General features: G+C 39.8%; 1 protein-coding gene across 10 annotated transcripts in view; it reads left to right on the top strand.

The window, feature by feature from the left end:
* Positions 1 to 19,416, top strand: part of myo9aa (myosin IXAa) — a 90,796-nt gene that overhangs the window by 18,805 nt on the left and 52,575 nt on the right. For all 10 annotated transcript variants that reach the window (XM_058628746.1, XM_058628744.1, XM_058628748.1 and 7 more), the window contains exon 2: positions 360 to 1,321. In XM_058628746.1, the coding sequence (XP_058484729.1) occupies positions 446 to 1,321 (876 nt within the window). In that variant the 5' untranslated portion in view covers positions 360 to 445. The remainder of the gene's footprint in view (positions 1 to 359; positions 1,322 to 19,416) is intronic.

Raw genomic sequence — 19,416 nt, 5'->3', positions numbered from 1 at the left:
CGTGTGTGTCAATGGTAATCCTGTTGATCCCGATGTCTTTATCCTCTATCAGTATGCATGTGAAAATAATTAGGCCCCTGAGCTGATGACATAATACCATATGAGGGTCTATGATCTGGCAAGATCAGATTTGCTGTCAAATGTCAAATTTGTATTTTCTTTATTTTTAAACTGTTCGTTTGACATGAGCTTTTTGCAGACTTTGGGCTTCATTAAAAAATGGTACTAACCACTGTTGGCTCACCACATTACTATTATATAGACCAAATGTTTGAAACGTTTGTGGTACTTCTTGGATTTTTAATTTAAATGTATTGTAGAGTTTAGATCCTAACTTTTGCCATTGTTCTCTTTTGCAGTGGTAATGTCTTGAACTTGAGGACCGTCCAGCCCAGAAAGGACGAGCCAGAGCCAGGCTGTTGCTAATGGGAACTCCTGCATCGTCATGAGTGCTCGTGATGGCGTGGGTGGTATTGGCACCCTGGGCCGACGGCAGCGCTTTGAGAACTCGGAGTTCACACTGCGCATCTACCCAGGTGCCCTGGCCGAGGGCACCATCTACTGCCCGATCAGCGCACGCAAGACCACCACAGCGGCAGAGGCCATTGAACACGTCATTCAGCGCCTCCAGCTCGACCGTACCAAGTGTTATGTTCTCGCTGAGGTGAAGGAGTTTGGTGGGGAAGAATGGATTCTGAACCCCAGCGACTGTCCTGTGCAGAGGATGATGCTCTGGCCCCGTGTAGCCCTGGAGCACCGCTCGCTGTCCGGTGGGGAAGATTATCGCTTCCTCCTCAGACTGAAAAATCTGGATGGTTCGATTCACTATGGCGGGAGCCTTCAGATGTGGCTGCAGGTCACGGAGGAGCGCAGGCGCATGATGGAACGTGGACTGCTGCCACAGCCTGAGTCTCAGGGTGTCCAAGCTGATCTGTGTTGTCTGCCGGAGCTCAACGAGCGCTCGCTGCTGGACAACCTGCGCTCACGTTTTCGCCAGGAAAAGATTTACACTTATGTTGGAAGCATCCTCATAGTCATTAACCCCTTTCAGTTCCTGCCCATCTATAACCCCAAGTATGTGAAGATGTATGACAATCATACGCTGGGAGATTTGGAGCCACACATTTATGCTGTGGCGGATGTGGCTTACCACACCATGCTGCAGAGACGGAGGAATCAGTGCATTGTTATATCTGGGGAGAGCGGCTCTGGGAAGACGCAAAGCACAAACTTTCTAATTCATCACCTGACTGCTCTCAGCCAGAAGGGTTTTGCTAGCGGAGTGGAGCAGATCATCTTGGGTGCAGGACCAGTACTCGAGGTAAGAAAAACATACTCTGTAACTTTGATAATATTGTGCATTTATCTCATGTCAGACTTGACTTCTGTTTACTTGAAACTGTTTTCCATGAAAAAAACCATGAAACAATTTGAATAGAGAAATACACTTTGCATATTTAACACTGTGGCTGGATTTTTGTTCTGATCTTGGGTGATGAAGTTGAAGATGAAACATCACATCACATCAGGTCCTGTTTCAGTTGCCTGCATAGTTGCATATTTTCCTCTTGGTTTATGTGCATTTGGATGAAGTCCTCATGCTTGAACCACAACAAGTTTGACCTGATTTTGAAGCTTCCATAGATGGCATCTGTACATATTCAGCGTTGTTCGTTGTGCATGATTTCGGCATGTTGCCCGTATGAACGATCAATGCCTCTGAGTGGCTTTTATGATTAGTTATACACCACTGCTTAGCCATAACTGTCTCTATGGTTGGTCCTGAGTTGTGTCTGCCCCCATCAAGAGTCCCGCTGTGTCGGGATTATGTAGTACAACAGAGGAGCTCTCTATCTGTGAGCAGCCAGTGTCCTATCAGTAGTTGCAGTTGTGGATTCCTGTTTTTGTGATTTATTTATTTTTGGTCCTTCTTTCTGCACAGTGGAAAGATAGTCTCAAGGCAGACATTGTGGAGGCCTAACTGAAGGTTGTGAAGGAAACTGGTTGTTTTCATATCACTCAAGACATTCCACTCATATTTTTTTCTTCTTCAGGGACCTGTCACTTGAATTCAAAACAGTCAAGAGTCTTGTTGAGTCAAGAGTTGTTTCTTCATTTCTCCTCAACATTAACTGAATTGTTTAAAGTTACATAACACTCTTCAACTGTACAATGCTGCCAGTCAGGAAGGCAAATACAGGTTGCTCATTGTCAAGAGTGTTGCTCACAGTAACGTCACCTGACAGCTGTTTACAGACTGTCATGCTCACTGAAATCCATGTCCGATGCTGGATTTTCCTTTTATTTATGTCCAGCAATGTAATTTATATCATGGTTTCTGCAGTACACACCCTGAGTCCTCCATTGTCAAAGTCAAGTTGAAAATGACGGCATAGAGGCCAGGGTCAAAGGTAACCATCAAGACAACACTCTTCGCAACAAGTAGCTCTCCACTGCTTTTTATTAGCCTGAGTTTAGCAAACACAGATCTTAGGAATGCCATTCACCGATGTGTCTTCAGGGTTAATGTGTACGCATATTGGGTTAATCCTCAACACAGCAACACGAATGAGTAGTTCTGAGTGCAGAGGAGCAGCCTTTAATTGTTTGCACAGCGAGATTGCGTATCTGCCTGCCAGTGATTGATGCCAAGACTGAAGCTGGGGAGCTACCGCACATAGAGATGGAGGAGAGAACGGGAAGAATGGCAGCAAACATTACCTCATAGAAACACTTCATCCTCACTTCTCTAAAGCTTCATTCAGCAAAGTAGACGAGCAGGAAAGGAGAGAGTTTTCTAACATATTTTTTAAAAGAAATTCAAGATTTGAATTTCATTTATTAACCTCTCCTGGAATTAATGTTGTTTTATCTTAATGATGAAAATCATTGAATTTAAACTCGACCTCTGACATGGACCACTGATTAGTGCTGAGCCTCAGTTGGTTTCAATAATGCTTTGTAGAACCTTCCTGTGTTCGAGCTGTCAAGCTATCTCATCCTCAAAAATCATTTCTGTCTACACACACACACACACACACACACACAGAGTGCAGGGTCTCAGCTTCAGCTGTGCATGAATCCAATCCAATCCAATCCAGCAAATCTACTTCTGCAGCACATTTAAAAACAACAGAGTTGACCAAAGTGCTGTACATCACATAAATACATAAAGTGGACGCGACATGAAACGATGTAAAACTAAAAAGCAATAAAAAAGCAATACAAAAACAATAAAAACTGGGAGTATACCAGATCCTTATAAATATACAACATATGAAAAAATATATAAAACACTTAAAACTGCCAACTCTCAAACATGGTGAGGGAACGCTAAGGAGAAGGAGTGGCTTTTCAGTGGTGAATGTGGGCAAAGCACGCAGTGGATTTCTCTCTCTCACGTGAGAACTTCGCTCTGACTCTCTGGTCTGTGTACCTGTCATGTAGGCTTTGTTGGGTATGTGAGCGAACTGCACTGCCATTTTACTTCCTGATTTTATAGGCATAGTTTTTCAAGTTTTTGGAAAACGGTATAGGGCATAAAGTCCTCATGGTGGGAGATCTGGTATAACATAAGGCCTGTGAGTGCCAACATATTTTATTACTTGGATATTAAGGTTTAATATTGCACACTGAGCTTTAGTATGTTGCTTATTGGTAGTGACATAAGTGACTGGGCCTGTTAGAAAGACAGTGTGGAGCCATTCGCCTCAAATTAATAATAATATAGCAAAGCAAAGATGACAAACAGGATTTCTTTGCCAACTTCCAGTCAAGAGGTGAAATCACCTCGAGGCCTGAAGCTCATAGTGAGGTAGTTATTTTTTGTATGAAGTATGAAGGATATCACTTACCAGAGATGTGGGTTCCTGGAAGTCAGCCAACAGCTGCAGTGATGTGTTAACCTCCTGATGAGGCCTGTCGCCCCAAGTCCTCCAATTAATAAAACTCTGCTTGAAGGAGATGGAAACATTAACCATGATGTAATGCTGTGCTGCTCACACATTTGATACCATTTTTTCTTCTGTTTATCTACCTTACATTGCACACCATTGTACTTTACCTGACCCTGTAGAGTGAATATGAATGCAAACATACCTGAAATATTACAAATACCTGTATAGTTTTTTTTTGCTGTCCCTCAGTCCCGATGCTGTTTACCTTCTTGTGCAAAATATGACTAAAATCTGTATTAGACCTCAAATTCTTGAATTTACTCTTTGCGCTCTGTATGTATTTGTACTGGTATGTGGGCAATCTAAAGTCATTCATGCGTTTACTAGCTTAATGAATGATGACAGACGCCAATGAAGAAAAGCAGCATTGCAGTTACAGCCCATTTGCTGTGCTCCACACAAATGATAGGTTAGTGTAGAAAACGATGTCTATTGTTTTGTAACATGACTGCTCGTTAATCTCTGCCCTACGCAACACATTCTCACTCCTTAAAGCTTCCCTAATACATAATACTACATAATGAAAAATGCACTGCCTTGTACCTTGACTATGGTACAGATTTCCTTCGTCAAGTTAGACATTTAAAGAGTAAGCTTTGATCCTGTGTAAAAGTTTAGCGAAACCAGTTAATTGTGGTTTTAAACTTCTTTTTCGACATAAAACAACAAGCATTTGTTGAATTAAGAAATATTTGTTGGGTTTTGGACACATCTAGAAGCAACCTTTTGACCTCAGAGCTCGGGATGGGGCGTGACGATGAATGCATCTCAGGATGCCAGTGGAGGCTTTTCCAGTCAAAAGGTGAGCAGCGGTGTTCTGGACTAGCTGGAGTTGTTGGATAAGACAAAGAAAACCAAGGATTTGTACCAGAACAGTCGCTAGTCAGCAAATTTGCTTAATAAACAACTTTACTTTTCATTTTAAAGAAAAAACCTATGTTCCTAGTTGTTTTGTTGTTGAAAACCTTTGTTGTTCAAATATAAATAATACAAATATTGCCTTCTATTATACGAAGGAACCTGTTTGACAGAAGATGACATACATCTCGTTTTGCCTGGGAACACCTTGGCATCTCCCAGGATGAGCTGGACATCTGGACTACTTTGCTTGACCTGCTGCAAACAACCTGGTTAAGTGGCAGAAAATGAACGGATGGAGACACAAAGTCTTGGTTCAAGTGTTTGTGATGAAAACAAAGAGTGCTCACAGGAAGCATGGTCATTTGGTTTTTACACATGAGCAAAGTGACCGCTTAATAGGAGCTCAGCTGTCTTCTGCTCTCAACTGGGTCAGGACAGAGAGTGTGAGGTTACCTCACAATGTTCACTGTGACCGTGCATCATCAGGACCTGCTTTCCAAGACCAGGGAGGGGGTCACAGGGCATTAGTGAAGGAGCACAGCTAATGGTGTGCGTAGACCAGTCACATTTACAGGTCGAGCCGAAGGTGCTGCACCCACTCTGATGTGCACATGTACGTACACATTAATATACTGTTTTTATTGACCGAGAGACATGCAAGGACAGAGACTTGCTGCCATCGATACACTTAGCCGGTTATTGATGTTGGATGTAATATGTACACCGGCTTTTAGGAAGGTTGAGTACCCACACTGTTGTTGACCACATTAAGATAAAAGTTTTCCAGGACTTTTAGTCCATGGAACTTTTGAAGGAACTAAAAGGTTCATGCAGACTGTTGTTCGCCTGTGCTTCTACTGCAGACTAAAGATAGGGGACAATGAACATAGGGGAAATTCAAGCCATGTGAAAAAAGAGCACTACTAACAAAGATTGGGCAACTATTGCCAAAATGCTAAATTAAAGGATTTTCCAAACTATTGTTGGAATTGTTTTGGCTTGACTTGAATACAATACTGGAGTAATAAGACATATTCAGTGCTGCAAGCTCCACCCCAAATGTTCTACCTCCTGGCAGGGACTTTTTGGGAGCTACAAAGATGAACTCCATTTCAACCAATGCGAACATATCTTTTAATTCTAAAATAATTAACTAATAGTAATGATAATAATACAATCTGAATTTACCTTGATTTAGTTATATTTTGATCATCCTTTGATTGATTTGATCAAACTGTATTTAAAATTTGTACTAAATTTACATGAGAACCTAGATAAGGTCAAAATGTACAATGATTTAAATGATTTTTATATATATATATGTATATGTATGTGTGTGTATATATGTATATATGTATATATGTATATATATATATATATATATATATATATACATATATGTGTATATATATATGTGTATATGTATATATATATACATATATATGTATATATATATATACATATATATGTATATATATATATACATATATGTGTGTATATATATATATATATATATATATATATATATATATATATATATATATATATATATATATATATATATATATATATATATATATATATATATATATATATATATAAAAACATTCATTCATTTATTTATTTCCACAAAAGTTCACAAAACTGTTGGAACAGTGGCCCTTCAATCATTTGGGAATGTAAAGGACCTGCAGATCTTGTTGGTCTGGTGAGCACATGAGCTTCTGTGTAGCTCCTCCTTGTTCCAGGCCAACAAAAACAGTCGCACAGTGTGAGTCAACCTGGGTCAGCAGTTTCACCTCTCAACATCTCCTCCTTTCCTGCTACCTCGATACACTCAGGCACTCACACAGAAATGCAAACACACTTGTACATCTAATACCATCTCCCCCGAGCCCCCAGTAATGAGTGGGATTAGTGTGTATTACGTGATCTCCCCCAGCTGGGCGGAGTCAAACGAGATTCACCTTGTCTTGAAAGTGTTGCTTTCCTCAGGCTAGGGTAGAAAAAAGGGGAGATGAGAGAGACAGGGAAAGATTCATGAGTTATGTCCCTCGGTTGGGTGTTCAGTTACTATGTTGTTTGTTTTTACTGAGGTGACTCTCGGGTAGAGAGTGTAATACAGGCCAGTGTAAATGCTTATACAGAGGGCTTGGCCAGTTTGATCTATGTGGGCTTTTGGTGAATGATACCAGTAATGATTTCTGATGCCAATTCATGAGCTTATTTAAATTAGATTTTTATTCAACGCCTGATTAAGAACTCTCTTTTTGTGTACTGTTGCTGTATTATTTTACAGTTGAATCATAAATGTCATTATGAATAAAAATGAAACGCTAATATAATGCAACCAAATTTATATGATTTATATGAAATATACATGAATTGGTTCATGTGCCATTCAAACGTAAATACATATCTCTGCAGTGTAAACCTATATTGATTATTGTTATTATTTTTGTTATCATTGTTCATCTAAACCCCAGGCTTTACATTTAAATTGGATGTAGTCTTCTGGTTTGTTGGGTGAAGTTTATCAGAAAGTAACATTATATTGAATGGCCATTAGGGGCGACTTCGCTGGTTGCAGAAAGAATCCATTTGAATGTATTTGGTAGATGGGGAAATTAGCCTTCTTGAATTATAATGTCAGTAAATGTTTTCCTGAAGAGATAATGATGTCAATCTACATCCAGGTGTTCTTCACCTTGTCTTCAATGGAGACAATCAATGATAAAGTATGGCAAATATGAGTGAATACCAGTTTGATTGACAGCCATTGTTTTCCAATAGGAGCCTGGCTGCAGGTGACATCTGTGAATTTCCTGGTGCAAAATGTCAACATGATGCTAATCAGATTACAGATCTCAAAGCTTTAGAATGGGAGTTCAAATTCCAATCAGTAATGTCACCACTGGTTGCCACTTTTTTCAAAACACAGTGAAACATTATTCTCCTGACCTCTGACCGTCATTCTGATGACCATTTCCTTCCTTCCACATGATTCTCCATTATTGCCATAGTCCGACTTTCATCAGGCGCTGAGTCACTCTGTGACAATGTGACTGTCCTTTCTTCAATCCACTTACACGATTAGTTGGGAACTGTATTTTTTTTATGGTAAAATTGTGTTTAGTATGTGGTCACAAATGAGAACAAAAGTGAGATGATAGCAACCCTGTCACACATTTTAGCAGTCTGTCAATGTCCTTAAAGTTTGATGGTTTTGATTCCGTCAAAGTGAAGCAGCAGCTTTCAGTGTATCCTTGTTTGACACTTTTGGTTCATGTCAAAGAAAGTGATAAAAACACGACAGTCACAACTGCAGACCTTGTAACACCAGTGTTACTACTCGTGGCATTTTGCTCCACAGAAAGAAGAGGAATGCCAACGGTTCCATCTGCTACTTTTCACTGTTTGTTTATCTCACCTCCCCTGTGCCAAGCTCCTATTTTTCTCTGGAAGTGTATACAAGAAGACTGGTACTACTGGCTCGGAAAGAGCAGTGCTTACTGTTCCTGCTTTGTTGACCTATCTGTATGAGGAAAAAGTAGGTTACAGGGATTTGGTGGAGCCACATGAGTCTCTCAGCTTCATTCTTTATTGCTGGTCAAAATGGTGGAGATAATAACAACCTTTCCAAACTTGACTTCTTCCTGCAGTTGACTCTTTAGTCGACCGCAGTTGAAACACGGGGTATCGTTTTTTGCTCTATTGTGTTGGTATGTGTGTTGGAGTGTGTGTGTGTGTGTGTGTGTGTGTGTACAATGAACTCACATGGACAGATTTTCACCCAAGTTGGTGGGAATATTAGGCACAAAGCAGGGCAGATATGCTGTTAATTTAGTCATGTGAACGTGTGAGGATGAAATGGTGTTTATCACGTATAAACCAGTAATATAAACAACTAATGTAAAATGTAAAAAAAAGTTTAAAAAAAAGGGACATGCAGTATATTGTTGGTTTCTAAAATAATGGCGAGCATTAACATTTTCCCCATTAACAACAAATCCGACAATGGAAATCCACCACAATCAAGCTTTTTAATTGTAAATGCTTTATTAATAACTTTTATACTGAGGTGGAAAGTGTACTGAAATATTCTACTCAAGTAAAAGTACCACCATTTTGATAAAAAATAGTAAAAGTAAAAATACTGGTCCAAAAATGTACTCAGGTTAAAGTAAAGAAGTAGCTGTTTAAAATGTAGAAGTTACTTTGTGTCGTGCAAAAAGTACAATGGGACACAAATCTCACATTCATTGTTTTTAATTAAAGGCAAACCTTTACAAATGAAAGTGCTGACAAATTAAAATATGTAAACACATAATGTGTCAATCAAAATGGTGCAATGGTCACAAATGCTTCAACTTTCTCACTCACTCAGGGACCTTAATTAGCGCCAGTTCACCTCATCATTCATTCACCTGTCCTCATCATTCATTCACCTGTCCTCATCATTCACTCCCAGAGTTTTTGATGCATGAATTTTTATTCTTTTTAAATTCAGGCCAACTTTTTTTTTTTACTCAGTAAAAACATACTTAAGTTAAAGTAAAATTACGAAAAAGAACAAGTTCACAAAAAACCTACTCTATTACAGTAACACAAGTAGTCTAATAAAAGGATAAATACCTGTCACAGTTGTCATGGCTGCAGAACATCTGTTTAGAGCTGACATGACTTATTATTGTTTCCAGTAACAGAAGAATAATCTAAAACATTTTGTTGGTCTGTTTATCAAACAAACTGAGTCAACTCGTCGGTCATAAGCAAAACATTTTCTAGTTCCAGCTTCTCACATTGTAGAACCACAGTACATGAATGTCTTACATATGTGCCCTTATATGTTTTATCATTAGATTCATTCATTTCTGCAGGATCGGCAACTTTGTCTTCTCTTACATGTCTCATCGCATTTTCCTGAATCGAGTAGTCAGTCGTCAGCAATAGATGTCTCCTCACAGTTTGCTGAGGTTTGCAGGTGCCTCATCAGCAACACACACACACACACACACACACACACACACACACGCATGCACTCAGACTTGACCAGCTGCCCCACTGCCCTGATAACACCTGCAGCAGTGTATCACTTACAAAAAGGTTTGGACAGTGGGGGCTTTATTCTTTATGACGTATGATATACCAAGTGAAAAATGCAATATTTGTTTGCCCAAATATTTGTTCAAAACCATCCGTACATGTTCAAGCCTGAATTACATCCAAGATGCAAGAGTGGATAAAACAAGCATCAGCAGCAACAAAGGCAACATTATAGGTCCAGTATTTCAATCAGAACCTAATTATGTTATACTATTTTTTACAAAGTGCCGATCATTGCTAACATTGGGTGTATTTTCATTTTGTTTGCTCAATGCATAAAGTGTTGGTTGCTTCTTAAAAAGTGTTGCTTGCTTCGTGAAAAGTGCGATAATAATGAGTCTAACGAGTCTAATTCCAAAGAAATATGCTTAAATGACCATGGAACACTTTTACACACCGTATGTTTAACTCGTCATTTGAAACTTTGGCCAATTTATTATGCATAGCTGATATTTTAACTTTATATAAATAGCATAAAATAAGGAAAAGCATCACAGGTTTTAAGAAATTCCTGGAGTGGCAACAAAAAAGTGTCCTATATTTCTCCTCTGTGTCCTCCCTCTGTTGTCTGGGCTCTGTCCATCTGCAGCTGTCTCATCCCTCCTCACAACATCTCGTCTTATTTTGTGGAGGAGCAGATGTTCCGGACTCATTTTAAAAGCTCTCAGTGGAGACTCCTCTATGTCCACACTCTCTCCCCTATTGCTCTCCTCCTGCAGGAATGGCAACAACAGACAGACTGTCTAAAAAGTCTTTGTTTGATGCTTTGAAAGTGTCTTTTATTTCTCATTCTCAAATAGAAAGCATATGTAAATACCCTGAAGATTGAATTAGGATTTGATGATTTATTTACAACCACTTTCCTTTTACAAAATATATAATATTTGAAAACACCATTAGAAGATACAGTCCATTCTTCCTGCAGATTTTCCATCCTCATGATTTTCAGTATCAATAAAGACTGTTGCATAAATCGTCACAGGTGACCTCTCTGCTTATCATGTGCTGTGTGTGTGTGTGTGTGTGTGTGTGTGTGTGGGGTTTGTGGTCGCCTTGTGTTTTGCACATGTCCAGATGTGGTGTAACAAAACACTAATGTGAAAAGCAAGTGCAGTGGACACATCTGGAAAGGAGCAGAAAGCTTGAGGGATGTTACCCCAGAGCAAGCTGTTTATGGAGGGAAACATCATCCCAGTGTGCAGTGTACGTTTTCACTCGGATGTGTTGGTGCCAAGCTGAGGAAAGATAGAACCGCGGTTATCTTTTATGGCCAATGTCGGAACGGACATTACTGCCTTACCTCAGATAAGATTTGACTTTTGTTCATCTGTTATGTTATGACTTCATGAAATGAAAGGCATTAGCAGGTGCTATTATCAATATGCCTCTCTCTCCCTGTTTTGGTACACTGATGACCTGTCTATTTCCACTGCCCCCTTTTGAGTAAGGAGATAAGTGCCACTGCCACATGCTAAGAATAAATTGCGGTGCTCGGCGAAGCTTTCCCGTCGTAATGTGAAGGAGTCATTAACTGTCTAGATCAATGGCTCCAAGGATGCTTTGTTGTTTGTTTGGTAAGTGGTGAGATACAGTTCCCATCATCATAAAGATTTAAACAGTAGCAGTCCTGCAAACATCACTTGGACATCAGGTTTAAATTGTTAAAGGAGCCCGAGAAAAGCAGCAGTTCATTTCCTCCTGTTTCCATAACACAGATCATGTTAGACTCTCTCAAGCTTTCGGGTCAAATGAATTGTTGTTGACAACAAGGGCACACGTGTCCCGGCAAAAGTGCCAGCCATTATAAACAGGACGGTAATAAATCACATGTACTAACATGACATTTTTAGTGGACAGGTAAACAGAACAGGGAGAATGTGATGCTGCTGACATCAGACATCAATATTTTCCCTTTAGGTCATCAAAGACAGATAAAAATGTGACTATGTGTGTTGCAACATCAATTTGTAAGAGTTGGGATATTATGGTACAGATTGGCACACAGTCCGGGTGTTTATGGCTGTCCGATCTAACTAAGTGGATTGACCTCTTTTCTGCACTGGCCACATGGCTTAGCTTCAGCATAGTGACTGTGCTAAGTCACTCCCCTCACCTGCCCACACTGTGTTGTAGTTTTAGCTTAGCATCGGTCAGCTAATGCCTGACGTGTGGCCTACATATGGGTGTGTTGCTGATAAGACCACCTGTTCTGGCTTTGCTCCAACACGACGAGCTGTGTGGACAAAGCTTTATTAACTACTGCTAACTGCATTGTCTTTTATTAACCTGAACCAGTTAAGGCCTAATGCTAATTTACATTATTAAGATGACCTGTATGTTATTTTTATACATAAATATCTATATATGAATGAAATGTAACTGCTGGAAACACATTTCCAAAATTAGTTTTCAAAACTAATATTTCAGGATTGTGATGAACTGAGGATTTAAGTCCAATAATGCTTAAGAAAACTACATACATTTAATACTGTATATAGAGTATGTGTATACTATGACATCAGTTTATAAAATGATTAACTTAACAAAAATTATTAAAAATGTTCACGGAATCTTCGAAAAATTTGATAACCAAAAATGTGTATTTATGTGTTTGCATCCACTGCTATTCTGCACATTTTGAGAGCTACTTCATTAAGGTAAACAGTCGGTAGTGTCTGGGTCACCACTCGCCACAGAGGAAGGATAATTTGGTGTAATTTGATTTGTTAAATAATGATACATGGTGGCATTTTGTGTGGTTTCCTCATCAGTCCACACTTTCCTCCTCTCAACCACATTTTCTGGCTCAGTGAAATGTGGAGTTGATTTCATGTGTCAGTTGATTTGTCATTACACTTGTTTGTTGAATCGGTTTCCACTGCAACTCTTTGCATTTATCTTTTTTCAATATGCCAACCTTTTCCACCTCCCTCAAGTATAAGAACTTTAACGAATGTTCTCTGTACAGTCAGGTTTTTTGTGGGGAAACTGTAAAACCTGGTCGATGGAAACACACGTGCAGCTAAAGTTTACAGAAAAGTTTTAAACTCATTGTTTAGTCGTCAAACTTCAACTTCTGTCTCTGTTCAGTCTCCTGCTGTAATAACACACTTCTCTGTGGCAGAAACATCTGTTTTGAGTGGAAAAAAAAGCCCTCTGCACTAACTGCTCAGCTTCAAACCTCGTAGACACAGTCAGCTGCTGAATATAGTGCAGCATCAGCATATTTATTATTTTCTGTAGAAAATTGACACAAACAGCTCTGGAAAAGAAGAAATGTTTTCAAATCCTCTCTCTTCTCTTCTATTATTTTTCTACATGAGCAGTTAAATGAACAGATTATGTCTAGGACTAAGTGCAGAAACATTGTTATCTCAAACAATACTGACACAGTGTCATGTACCCAGCTCAGACGTGTTGATGTAGTGATATTAAACATTAAACTGTGATTAAACAGACAGTTTAATCACAGTTAAACACTTAAAACCAGGCTCTCTGAGTACCAGCTTACATTTACTGTCAACCTGGAAATAAATAGACACCATAGCTCAGTCTTTTGGAAGATAGCAAGTGGAAGATAACAGATCAGGAATGCAACAAGTCTAAATCTGCAAAGTTATTTAAACTTAATAATGCATAATTACTATGCTCAGATACTTGTTAACGTGATCAATCACAAATATGCATTTAAATACCCCAAACCTGCTCACATTTGTTTCTAATTTCCTACTTAATGTCATTGATCAACTTGTTTCTGAACATAACGTAAATGGTCTCTCTTTTTTGCACTAGTATTTTATTATCATCCTTTTTCATCCTCTGTGCAGTTTCTGTTTTAATAAGTTTATTGAATTAAATATCTTTAAGCAGCACAACATTAGACATCACAGAGGACTTTAACTTCAAATGATTATTTGACAAGTTGAGGACAACATAATAGGTTATTTAATTCATAATGGCAAACCAAAGGGCCCAGAGCTTATGAGACTGTAGCTAAACAGAAAGCACGCACTTGAATGTGTTTATTATTGCAGCTTGAACAGGAATAAATGAGAGACTGTACTTTCATATGAAGAAAAGCAGCAAATTGCAGTGGATGTGCTGGAACTAGGGTTTTTCTACTTGAAGACTGTGAAAACAAACAAGTTATCAGACCAGCTGCTGGCTGAGTTTTGGAAACACATTTTTGTCAAAATTGTTTTTTTTTTTTTTTTTACCTTTTTGTGTCTGAAGAACACAGTGAATTGGGACGACTCCACGTCTTCCAGGACTTGTGCACCCGCCCCTCACTCCACTTCACTATCACATTCCATTTGACTGTATGGCAGCCAGGCCTGGGAAGTTGCTTTTGCATTTCCTCCCTTTCTGCTGATGTCTGGTCTGTTTTCTGCTCCTCTTGCTTCTCAGTGAGCGTCTCTGTGTTTTTGTGTTGAGAGGAAACATTATTCATTTTCAGATCCATCACCACTTCATAAATCCAACCTGTGATCCCTCATTGAACACCTCCACACTCACCAAGGGGCAACAGCGCAAACACAACCCAGATATGAGTGTAAAGTACAAAGCTTCAGTGGTTTTATCTGAAGGGGCCTCTGCTCTGTTACCTACAGCTGCCACAGGTTATCTCGATGAGTCCAATCTCTATTTCAGACACATCTCAATGTATAATTGCGTTTAGTTGTGCATTTATCTTTTGTTTTTTTTGTTTTTTAAAAAGCCTGATAAACTTTGGTAATGATTGGTCACATACTTGACATGACACAGTTTCTGACTTTCTAGTAGTAAAGTCCTGGCATTGAATCTAAATTAAAGTATTAAAGTAAATAATCAGAGACTTTCTTTGAATATAGCAGCACCCACCATGGTAACAGTTTCAGAGATGATACATTTGAAGCTACAGCAGGTTCTCTGGCACAGAGAAATTGCATATTGACACAGGCGTTTGGAGTTAGTGGGATTAGTGTTTGCTCTAAAAGATAGGCCTGTTTTCCTAATGGCTGAGCACATTTACTTAGCGCTTGTCAAACACATCCTATTCACCAAGGCAAATTGACTCGGGGCACTCAACTCCCTGTCATTATCAAAGCACAGCACTGACTGAAATGCCACCAAATCTTCTTGCTGTGCCGGTATCTTCTTTTCTGTGGGTTAACACAGGGTGCATTTGAGTATATGTGTTTGCAGTTCACTGGAAGGGTTAAAGGAGACATATTATACCCTATTTCTCCAAGTTAAAATAGTTCCCTGGTGTCCTAGTGAACATGTCAGTGACATGCTTTGGTGAAAATACCATAAGGATGAAGCACCATAGCAGTTCAATAACCCTGCTAAACCCGCCCCTTTCACAACGCTCGGTTTTCTGCATGGTCCCTTTATATGCAAATGAGACACAGGCAAACACACACCCACTTCTTCCAGGGGGTTTCTGATTTGTCCTTTTAACTGCGCTCACTCGCTCAGCTCACTTGTTCCTCCACGTTGACATAATACCGCTCTTCCTCCCTTGCCTGCACTCTCGCATTTTATAGGGGCAAGGTGGAGCTAAGGTGGAGCTCTCGAAGTAAAGTTCCTGGTGGGGTGGTAACATTCGTGGTGAAATGTGCATGCTGCCGTCATAATGCGCAGGGAATTCAACATTGCGTGTTTTATCGCCTATACTTACACTAAGGGGGACCACGAAAAAAGGACTGAGTATTCTTTTTCCACACTTTGGCGACTGTTAGGGCCTCCAGAGTCCCAAATATAAGTATGAAAATGATTAAAAAGTTGATTTTGCATAATATGTCCCCTTTAAGTATTTTGTACTAGTAGTGAAACTATTGGATCGATGAAAAATAAACAGCTGGTAATGGCTATGTAGGTTGGCTATGTATTAATGACAAAAACCTACAGTATCCCACCCTCAAACACCAGCTGTGCATATGCATAGATATGGTATGGTACGGTATGGTATGGTATTTCTTGCTGTTCTTGTGTTATTGGATGTGGTCATGCTGCAGAAAGATTTTAAGGCCAATCCAGGTGCCTCTATCATGGTATTGAATGGAATAATAATCTGGACATCCAACAGTCTATAGTGCTATAGTGCTTTATATACATGCAGTGTTGTCATGTACTGAAGGCGCATTATTATGTTAAATTCTAGCTGCTTCCAGATAGGTGTTGATTCAGCTCTGTGAGTAGTATGTGGTGTTAATTGTATTTAAATGCATTTAATTGTGACTTGGTTCACAAACTATAAACACAGTGTGTATTTACTTTAAGTCTCCCCAGTGTTTTAGGTTAGATGTGTGGTGGCATAAAAAAAACGTAGCCACTGCCCAGAGTGGTTTTGGACTGGAGTGCAGGACTGGAGCCAGTGTCTCGCACTCTAAAAAACACTGCTTAAATAGTGTCCACCACACCACCACCACCACCACCGTGTACATTAGGATCCAAATCCCGTTTCCTAGGTTAGTACCCCATCGAGAATTTAAACATGGTGACCAGTCTGTGTGACAGAGTCACTCAACCTCGTGTTGAAGTCAACAGTTGCACTTGAACCTGACATTATCCCCGCCCAGCCATTAAAATAAACATTTTGAGTGAAGAGGACATGGATGTGGACACATGGCATGTAAAGGGATTTTGCTGTGGAGGCTGTTACATCACCAGACTGTGAGACAGTGTTAATGTTAATGTTGGTCAGTAAAACCTCTTTAATCCCAGATAGTCATGGTGTTATTCTAAATCAACAAGAAAAATCCGTGTCCCTGCTCCCTCTCCCTTGTTTTACTGATGATGTGGAATAATCCTTTCAGTTTGTACACAGTATCAACGTGTGCCTCGTCTGTGTTTAACAGTCAGTTCAAATAGTCAATGAGTTTGTTTTAAAGCAGAAAAAAAGACAAATTGTCTTCACATTAGCGTCACATTCACAAGTTTTGATGAGAAGGCCTTCTGTTGAGGCCACACCCATGTCTGCTGTGCTGCATTGTGCTGGCAGACATTCAAGCACAAGGCTTTGACTCTCCGTGTGTGTGTGTGTGTGTGTGTGTGTGTGTGTGTGTGTGTGTGTGTGTGTGTGTGTGTGTGGGTGTGTACTGGTTTGTGTGCAGATCAATATAAGTGATGCTGAGGATTAAAACGTGCCTGTGTGGTAGCACAGTCAGCCTACTCACACTGTTTGCCAACTAAGGTTTAACTGAGTTTTACTCATTTTGTTTGATTGATGTTGCAGAGCTGGAGAAGCTCTGATACACTACACATTTACCACTGATGACATGTCATGGAATTAACATAGATGATCTAGTTATAGACTTGTTCCAGGCCAAAAAACGCATCTTACTCATTGTCGTGGGAGCAGTGGTCACTCTGATATTTGACTCAACAATCAGGTCTTGTTCCTCTATATGTTGGTCGAATGACTCATGGCACTGAGCTGCATCTGTGGGCTGAGTGGAAGGAATGACGGCGGGTCATGACGATCCGACATCAGCTCTTCTTCTCCCACTGTTTTGGTGCAGTCAGTGCAGCAGAGAGACGGGCTGATCAGGACTGACAGTGAAGATGTTTGTGCAGATACTTACTGAACACATAGCCATCACACTGTATCAGATTGATCCTGATAATCCTCATAACAAGCATACAGTGTAGACATCATTCTTCTCTTCACTGTCCAGTGAATGGAAACTGACTTAGTCATCACCGCCTCTATGGCTCACAGTCAGTCTGTGGATGGATGTGTGAACACTTCCATACTGTATTGTACTGTTATTTGAGTTATGGCTGCAAGTTGGTGTTGGTGTCAACAACAATGCCACTCACTGGATATCTTTTCTTTTTAGGACCTTTTTCTGTGAATACTAGAGATTGATGTGTATGAAAATCCCAGTAGATCAGCATTTTTTGAAATAAAGGTCAGTCTAGGTCTGAGTGCTGCAGCGTGTGTATTACATTTTTATTCACTCTTAAATCTGTTGTGTTGTAGAGCTAGGATGAGGATTTCTATGACAATTCAGAGAGGTCAAAGCACATTAAAACACAACAGGATGTCCCCAGGTGTTTGAGCTGCAGCTTCTGTGGAATCATCATTCATTTCCTGTCAATACGTTTACATGCACAGTTTCATCAGACAACTTTGCAGAGCCCAAGTATACAAGCAGAGAAGAAAATCGATTTATTATGTACGTCTATCTCCATAAGTGGCACAGTATCTCTCTATAAGCTAATGCATATTCAGTCAGAAAAACAAAGCTGGGCGGTGAGATGGATCGTGCTGTGGATCTGTATGTTCTGCTGTGTTTTCTAAAGAAACCCGCGCCGTATGATTTCCATCAACAGTACCGTGCAGTTTATCTGTCATCTCCTTCTGTTTCTTGGGAGGAAAGTTTAGTGCATGCGCAGAAAGCCAAGCCCAGTGTTCTTATAAAATATTTTACTTTTACTACGTTAAATGCTGTGGATTTCTCTTCCTGTTTGTATGACCTGAACACATTCTAAACAAATGCAGCTTCCTCTTTCCATTTTTAACCAAGTACGTGACATTAAAGAACAGGGGCCACTGTGCTCTTTAAGGCTCTTTAGCACCATATATTTGACCTTAATTTAACACAAGATTCCCTGCAGTGGGAAATGCCCTGAACCACTGGCACGAGAGAAACATTCTTGTGATCTACATTTCTTTGAAACACCTTTCTCTTTTTTTCTCCATGGTAGGTCCCACTCACTCTGTCTTCTGGGTTTTGCGTCCCTCTCTGCGCCTCTCCTCTACCTCAATACAACGAGGATAAACACTGCACTATTGTTTATCCCAGAATGTCCCGTTTTAAGGAAGTTGATTTCTTTGGCTCTTGTGTCTTTTGACCACATTACAACGCCTTTCTCACACTTTAGAAACCGAGCACCCTCTTATGTAATGCTGGGTCATGAGTTCAAAGTTTTGTTTTCTTTCAAATTGTCACATGACAGAAGAAGCAGGAATAATGAGGTGGACGACTGAAGCACAGAGCAGATACTGTGCGCCAGTGTGAGTAACGACATTGCGTCAAAGGCATCTTGACAATGTTTGAAATAAATCCTGTAAGGCAGCTGTGTTACTCAGTGAAAAGCTACAAATAGTCACTACACAACGCAAAGGACGTTGTGTTCAGTCATCTCGTTACACTGAAGAAGAATGGTATGATTTCAGTATTTTTCAAATGGAGGTGAACCTCGAAAGGGAAGATATTGCAGTGTTTATTGCAGTATCTCAGGTGGACAGGTGGTTCAACTTGGTGTTGGCAGTAATGCTTGCAGTTTTGGGCTTTTGGTCACATTACTCAGTAATATATTGGTGTAGTATTAATATTTGACTCTGTATTAGTGTAAGGGATTACAATTTGCAAAACAGCAATAGGCCACATCAGTGGTAATATACAGAAAATGGTTAAAGTTAGGAGTTGATTTTCGCCACTGCTGATAAGCTAAAGCAAACTGATGCATATGGATATTGATGATGTCATCGACACATTTG

The sequence above is a fragment of the Solea solea genome, chromosome 5 (assembly GCF_958295425.1).
Source record: "Solea solea chromosome 5, fSolSol10.1, whole genome shotgun sequence".
In the NCBI taxonomy this organism is placed as follows: domain Eukaryota; kingdom Metazoa; phylum Chordata; class Actinopteri; order Pleuronectiformes; family Soleidae; genus Solea; species Solea solea.
The sequence above is the reverse complement of the archived record's forward strand: the minus strand, read 5'-3'. Positions and strand labels throughout refer to the sequence as shown.